Genomic DNA, 8501 nt, shown 5'->3' with positions numbered 1-8501 from the left:
ACATAAGTATCCTAGATCTCTCCACTGGAAGGAGCCCCATGTTGTCTGGCTTCCCCCCATACCTAACTCCATGTATGATAAAGCATCAGACCCACATGGATGGGTGCATGCCTGAGAGTTATAGTTAGTTGTGGGTTAAAGTCCACTTCGCCACTAACCTGCTGTAAAAATGAAGCAACTTATTTTACCTGTCTGAGCTTCCAAAGCTACAAAGAACACATCAATCTCAGAAGGCTGTGTAGAAAGTGAACTGTAATAACCTGTAATAATCCTTCTGCAGAGCAGCCACTCCATAGTGTCCAATTTATAATACTGAATTGTGAGGGAGAAACCCCCTATCTTGAGAGTATTTGAGAATAAAGTCTACATATTAGACATACCGTAGAGATAATGCTTCTAAGTTTCTGCTCACTTACAGATTCTAGAATGCCACAAAATTGCATGATCATTGGACAGAAAAGAATCTGGGCAAAATTATAAATTAGGAAACATACATTCAATGTTTTCCCCCAAAGCATCCAGGCTCTGGGACTGCTTTATGACAGTTCAGCCTTTTGATAGTTTAGGGATGGTCCCTAGGCACATGCACACAGACGCACATGATGCACATGCACACATACACACACATGTGTCCTTTTTTGGAAGTGGCCCATACTGAAACCTTGGGAGCTTCTCACGCTTCAACCCCAATGTCCCATTCCTCGCTTGAAAGGGCACTTCCCAGAGAGACAGTGTAGTGAAGTGGTTGAAAACACAGATGTGACAGCTCACTATGGTAAGTGGCTTTGGGAAAGTTATTTAATCTTTCTGAGTTTGATTTTTCCTGTTGTAAAAGGGAGGGGGAAATTATAAAGTAAACAAATTATAGACTAAACAAGGCAAAGTTTGTACAGTGTTTAGTATAGAGCCTATAGCACAATAAGCATTCAAAAAATAAAAGCTACTGTTTATTTCCTTGTTTATGACCATTATTGTTTTGTTGCTCTATACATTTTCTTGCTGATGTTGTATTGATTCTCTGTTGATGTGTTAGGTGGTTGATACTGCACGAAAGTGATGTGTGCTGTCATAATCATGCACTACCTTGCCCACTAGGGCAGGAGATGGGGCTGGTCTGTTCCCACCGCTACTGTGCTTCTTCACTTACCTAATGGTCAGTTTGGGGGTCCTTTGGCTCCCCTTAAGTCACATAAGAGAGGTAACAGCCTTGTTTTTGGGGGACCAACATGACCTGGGAATACACAGGTTCCTTTCAAGTCTGTAGTCATTTTTGATTGCCATCTATGCAGCCTTTTCTTTTTCTTTCTGTTTTTGTTTTGATGCTGCTTATGGGTATTGGAGACTTAAATTTCTTTTACTTATATAAATCAAGAGTAAAACAATATCTAAAACAAAGACTCTATCAATTATATATTTGAGGAAAACCATGGGCAAGCATAACTAGTGGGCTGAGAGAGGATGTGGCATTCTGCAAGCAGGTACCATGATCACATGTATAAAATTCATTACTTCTGGAGGCGGAGCTTGCAGTGAGCCGAGATCCGGCCACTGCACTCCAGCCTGGGCGACAGCGCGAGACTCTGTCTCAAAAAACAAACAAACAAACAAACAAACAAAAAAAATCATTACTTCTTACCTGAATTGTCTGGTGAAGATGATTTTCTCTTTTGGCTTCATACTGCTTGCTCCATAGACATTGTATCTAGTTTTCCAGAATTAAGAGTCCAAAGTTGTCCAGAAATAACATTTATTAATCAACAGTAAAACACACAATAGAAAAGGCCTTATAAATAAAACTATATATTTATAATGCTTTATTTTTTTTGCTCCAGTACTTCACAAAACACTACAGACAGTAACAAAATAATTCAATAAATATTAAAAACTTTCAATAGAATTATAGGACACTCTTTATCATATGTGAGCATCAACAATGCCACAGCCATTAGATACACTATTAAACACAGTCATAGATATCTTTCTTGAATAATGGACATAATAAATTTTTTATCAAGGAGTCATAACATTTACACATATCCATACACAAGAGAACAGCTCAGAGGAAATGAAGCAGACTCCCCAGTGACCTGGGTTCATCTGCCTGTACACCATTTAAAGATATTACAGTGTTAACAGGATAGAAGTCAACACACTAAAGAGAAATATTGGGATTTGCCTGGGGTGGGAGGAATGAAAGTAGGGTAATTAATGAAAGCTGCTTACATATTTTCCATTGCTCTCTTAGCAATATGCTCCCTTCCCTTTTCTGTCTTTTCTTGGTTGAGGTATTCCAGCACTTTCATTAACAGATCTTCATCCAAGTACTGCCTATTTGGAGTATCATCATTCTTCAGGGGCCCCACAGGGAACCTTTTGCTCACTGAGGCCAGCTTGTCAGTCTCCTGAGAGCTGCCTTGATTCAAATGCTCTTTGATGGCCTGCTCAATTTGTTCCTCTTCCTGTAGGTCATCTTCAGATGAGCCTTGACCAGGAACTCGCTTCACTTGGTTTGAATTAATGATCTCAGGGTATTTAACTAGCATCCTGGCCAAGTACTCACCTAATTCTTGATCCTTGTCATTCTGGTTTTCATATGCCATCTGTCTGTTTTCAACATATGGCATCCAGGCAGGTTTGGGAAGCTGGTTCGATCTAGATCTTCCAGGACCATAAGGGAGCCTTGGCAGAACTTTTTCCTGGTTATATGGATTGGGAAAATATGAAGTTTTCTGATTTGCTGCACTCTCCATCCCTAAAAGATTTAAAATATCCTCAACACTGAGCCCATCTGGTAGGGCCTCAGTCCCAGCACGACCAGCCGTTTTAGGGTAGCCACTCTTGGAGAGCATCTTATTTTGGAACAGGTCTGGATGGTCTAAGTCAGCCTCTGAGATGTCGTCTAGGTCAACAGGAAGGTCAAGCTCCCGCTCCGGTTCCACTGATCCATTAGGCTTCTCCCCAGTTTTGAGCATCTCAATTAAGTCTTCCGGGGGTATCTGTAAATTCCTTGAGATTTCAATCAGCTGATAAATAGACTGAGAATCAAGAGGTTTTTCAAAAAGCCTGATAGCCCTTTCCCCATTTTGCCCATTCTGTAACCTCCCACTTCCTGCAGCATTTACTAACCTTTTCAAATAAGTAATTACTTTGGAGACATCATCTGAGAGTTGGTCTTTACTCTCTTTCCGAATATCTTCTTCCTGGATGCCAAGCTGCCCTGAGCGTTTCACCTCATCGTTGATTTGTTCATTTTTTTCTATATTCTCTTTGCTGTCTCTCACCTCTTCCTGGGTTTGACTCTCTATTTTCTCCTCTACTGGGTTCCAATCTTCTCCCCCCACCACATCTTCATAGGCAATGTTATTAGCCTTGTAGATATCATCTTCATCATCCGTATAAAGTTTTTGCTCCTCATCCATCCTCTCACGTTTCTGGTTGTTTGGTCCTGTCAGTTTCCCCAGCTCTTGGAAGACAGATTCCAGTGTAGCAAGACTTTGAGGAGTATATTGTTCCTCCACTATTTCATTTGTGCGTTTAAAGGGGTTATCCCTGGAATTCTCTTCATATATAGGAGGGAATTGCATGTGCTTGAGCTTTCTTTCTGGCCACTGCTGTGTCTCATAATCATCACTCATGTCTATTGGAAAGTTCTTTTCTGAATTCAAGGTATAGAGCTTATTTTCTTTTGGTACAGACTGAGGCTCATTTTCAACCTGTCTCAAAGCTTCAAGTATTATTCTCATCCAGTCTTCTTCACTCAGTGAATCTCTCTCGGGCAAATGACTTTCATCGCCATTTTCTTTTTGCTGAAGGGGGACAGAGACACCTTGGTAGGGATTATAATCTGGGCTGCTTTCTTCCTTATGAGCCTGTTGCCGGAGCTTTTCTATGTACTCCAAAGCCCTGATCATTTCAGGACTGGGAAACTTTTGGACATTTTCCAATCTGAGGTCTGGTTCTTTCTGAAGCAGCTGGTTTCTCTGAAATGAAGCTGCTTCAGCCCCAGAGATGAGGAAAATTAAAGGGATAAGAGACAGGACTGCTCCAAGCCAGTGGGTCTTTGCTTCAGCCATGTTTGAAAGATTTCCTTAAAACATAGAAAATATGAGTTAACACAAATGAAACAAACTAGAAGACACTATAGCAAAAGAAATAACTGATCAATGAGGTGAGCAAAAAAAACATAGTAGATATTATTTCACATTAAGCTTAGGATAACTCTTTTTTTAAAAATTCATGAGTATTTTCTAAGATTCCCACAAGCAAACCACAGGAATCTTTAGCAAAATTATTACTCATTCACCAAAAACTTGCATAGCATTCTCTTAGTTAAAACAACAGCAAAAACACTGATAGGAGATTTCTCAAATTTTATTATTTTCATTTACAGAATTTGCAGTTGGATGTTTAGTACGTGTTGTTTCTTTATAATAAAGCAGCAAATACTTCCCAAGATGTTTTAATTATGTTATATATTGAAGTCATTGGCAAAGTAATGTGTTGGCTTAATTTAAAACATGCAGGTACACATACACGCCCACAAATTATGTCCTTAAAGTTGTGTCAAAAAACATGTGGTTTATTTCCTGAAGTGTCCATCTAATTTTGTTGTTGAAACACAGCAGCAGTTACATGACCATATATGACAAAGTGATTCTGTTATATGTCAATCATACTGAATTACCTTGTGGGGAGTCCTATCCACATATATTTTTCAGAAATAACTTGTTCTCAATCTGATAGCAAATCCAATGATCCATAAATAACCTCCAGAACACAAGTCTTCTCAGATTCCAGCCAGTTGACTAAACCAATGAAGTTTCTTTTTGTGTAAATGTGCTAAACCAATAAAGTGTTTTAAAATCTCTTTGCTCCATATTTCTTCTAATAATTTCTATTATGACTGTCTTGCAAAACGCAATTGTGATTATACTTTTCATCAGCCCTCAAGAGTGCATAGTAAATAATAACAGATGCTACAGAGAGAACATAAGTTTTTTTAGCTAGTCTATTTCTGAACTTGTGAGTGTTCAGATTCAGTTTGTCTTATGTCTGTGTCTATTTTAGTATGGACCTGTGAAATCTTAAATCACTCATACTGTTTAGAAAAATCTTAAAATAACCACTATGTAAATCCCAATTCAAATAAACACAGATGATGTGCTGAATTCTTCCTACTTAAAAATCTCCATTCATTTTTTCTCCAATGCCTTAAAATCTCACATAGGAATTGGTAAGAGGATTAGTTTTTATGTGCCTTACATTTAATATTGCTAACATTGAAAAAAACTATTTTAGTATTTGTTATTTTGTTGTAAACAGAATGAATGTAAAAGGAGTTTATAAGTTTGTTCATATCTTTGCCAGATCATGGTTTTGTGATAGATAAGCTAAGTTATATGTATACAATTTTCTGTTAGCTTAGACATCAATTGTAGAAAATACCATTGTTCACAAGATCATATTGATGATTTTGTTTCCAGTTTTTTAGAGCCCAATAATGGCTTAGTATGAAAACATTTTAGCATACATATATATTTATTTAAATGATTCACATTTACCAGAATACTTAATTTATTGAAAGAAAAATCTAGAAAGGCATTTGAGAGGATACTTCCAAAATATTGATTAGAAATACATGTTTACTATAAGTAATTTTATTCATAAAATAATGAGGTTCAAGTAAAAATACATTATGCACTCTTGTTTATATTATTTCAGGATTAATTTAGCTTTGGTAATCAATTTGCAACATTGGCATTTGAAATAATAATCTTAAAAACCTTATTGAACTTATGTTCTTTGAAGCCACAACACTGAAATAGTCTTAACATATGGATTATATGCTTATCTTTAAAATCATTATCTTGGAACTGCACTTTACTGTAAAGTTGAAGCAGAATACTCCTTGCAGTTGTTTACACCACAGCCTAACAAGTGCTACCCTTTGCTTATCTATTCCGCTTCAGTTTGAATGACATAGTTATTGTCTTTGAGTGAGACCCAAAGGAATTTTTTCCCAGGTAGCAGCCCTTTCAAGTAGTAAAGATGTTTCAACAGCTCTACTATTCTATATAGGGTTTGATTTAAAATGGAATTTTCTGAAATCCAAATAATTAGAACATTATTTTTCCCCTGATAGCTATCATTAATATCTCTCAAGTTAAAATGTCTTTTCTGTTGAAATCAGACTAGAGCATTGACACATGCAGGTGATTATATATAATTTAAGCAATTCAACTAGTTGGGATACAGAAAAAAAGAAATACTTGTCCCAGACTTTAACAACATATTGAACATCCTCTTTAAGTCAAATTATAGTAATAACAACAATTTACAAAGTTATGAATATTTTCATCATGTATTCAAAACTATCATTTCTCTGTAATTCGTGGTCACTGCCAAACTATAACCCCAGATAATATTTTACCCTGGAAAAAGGAAGAATCCAGTGTTCAGGAAAATCCTAAGTTGATATCTTAGGACTAAAATTAGGAGATAATAATGTAAGCTCTTTCAAATACACAAGTTCAGAAAAGAATTTTATATGGTTAATTAATTCAGAGCTCTTGTGAGATGAATATCAAAGAAAAAAATAACTAGTTCCAAAACTGGTTGGCTTTATGACTAACATGCTTAACAGCCTTTGAATCATTGGAAACCTACTGTTAAGAACATTAAACATATAAATTACGCCCCTGGCTTCGTATCTGGGCAGAAATAATAAATTTTGGAAAGAAACAATGTATTGGGCTTGGTTAACTTTACACTAATCTGTGTATTCACACTAAAATCCTTAACTTTTCACTCTTTTTAATATGATTATCTAAATAACATTCTGGTTGGTAAATATCCAACATCAAGTAGTATAACGCATAGACCCGATCATGTATCCACACATATGTAGCGTCCTCACATCGGCTGATGAGCAGCAGGTTGCTATTCAGTTATCCTATCGACATAAGCTTGCCAAACAGTCTTTTTCTTCTCAGCTAGGAATTAAAAGAAGAGCATGCATATTAGAACTTTCCAGTAAATCAAAGAGAAAAGCAGCCTTACCTCTTTTTGTTTATATGGCAGAGGAGCTCCACAGCATGTTCCTCCCCGTTCTCCGGGGCGAGCTTCTCGGGCCGTTTCAGCACACGGACAGCTCCTCTGCTTATAGGGAGCTGCTGCGCCTGACTCCGCACTGCCACACTGACGTCACTGGGCTCAGCCACAAACCCCAGCACAAGCGAGCTTTTTCAAAGAACCGAGAGAAAATAATCACTTTATATTAAAAAAATAAAAAAAGAAAGAAAGAAAAGAAAAAAAGTTGCATGCTTACGCCACCTGTCTTTTTGTGGCAAAAATTGCAGTTTTCCTTTTTCTTTAATCAAAATCTTTGCGACAGAATAAACTGCTCTGCACAATTTCTCTTACAAAGAAAGAAATGTGTGTCAGACAGACATAGCTAATTGCAAGACAATCTCATCTATGTTCTAGCATCTTGTTATAATAGTTTTTTGGGGTCACTGCTGTAATTGTTGTCGTCATTGTTATAAGAAAGTTTTACAGACAAGGATTGTTTTTTCATCTTTGCCCACAAAGAAATTACATTACCATTTCCTGGTATGCCCAAGATGAATGGAGGACACATTATAAATATGAAAAGCCATATTTCTTATCATGACCGTAGTCATCATTCTTTTAAAATCATATTTATTTGAATAAAACAGAGAGTTGTCTCTCTTTTATATGAGAGTCAACTTTAATAGCTTTCATAGTTTTTTAAATGGGTATTTATAAGACTTCAAGCTTAGTAATTAATAGTTCTTTGTATCTCTCTTACTGTCTTTTACAATATCTGATCTCAGAAAGGGAAGCTCAGAAGGTGAGTGTTGATGAAAATACTTTCATCTACTAAAAAAAAAAAAAAAAAAAAAGTCTTTTCACTGTTTGGAAAAAATGTGACACATACGTAACTAGAATTCATTTGCAACTGAAAGGACATTGTACTATAAATATTTCCCTTCTCCTGTTGAATCAGATAAGTTGAATACCTTCCATGAATGTGAACAATCCAGGGAATAATACAGCAATTAACTCTCAATCTCTCAGATTTATAATTCATAATCATTGCTCTGCCTTGCCAGATAACTTGATTATATATTTCAATAATTTATATAGATATAAATTTTAAACTTTATTTTATTAAAGATATGAGTTTCTAAAAACTGTATATGTTGACATATACTTTAAGAATGCAACAGAATCTTGCTATATAAGAGATCCCATGTGTTTCTGCTAAATGAACTGTCAGCCACTGACTCAATAAATTGCAATACCTACTAGGTGCCAGATACATTGCTAAATGCACAATTGTTAACTAATACAAAAATGAGTGATTTTTTTTGCCTTTGATGAGCCTTTCATTTAATGGGGATGATATGCAAATAAACACATAATTTTCATATAAATTGGAAAGCAGCAATAGAGAGGTTAGCTAGCAGTATTTGGGA

At 36.1% G+C, this 8501-nt stretch overlaps 1 protein-coding gene across 1 annotated transcript; it reads right to left on the bottom strand.

The window, feature by feature from the left end:
• Window positions 1-1730: 1730 nt before the first annotated feature.
• SCG2 (secretogranin II) lies at window positions 1731-7570 on the bottom strand. Its single transcript, XM_033230062.1, has 2 exons — window positions 7060-7570; window positions 1731-4087 (listed from the first exon to the last, which is right to left on the bottom strand). Exon 2 carries the CDS (start codon window positions 4071-4073, stop codon window positions 2220-2222), a length of 1854 nt encoding a protein of 617 aa, XP_033085953.1. The 5' UTR covers window positions 4074-4087; window positions 7060-7570; the 3' UTR covers window positions 1731-2219.
• Between the last annotated feature and the right edge of the window lie 931 nt (window positions 7571-8501).

Source organism: Trachypithecus francoisi, unplaced genomic scaffold (genome assembly GCF_009764315.1).
Source record: "Trachypithecus francoisi isolate TF-2019V2 unplaced genomic scaffold, Tfra_2.0 Lachesis_group13, whole genome shotgun sequence".
NCBI classification, from domain to species: domain Eukaryota; kingdom Metazoa; phylum Chordata; class Mammalia; order Primates; family Cercopithecidae; genus Trachypithecus; species Trachypithecus francoisi.
This window is presented reverse-complemented; position numbering and strand designations above follow the sequence as displayed.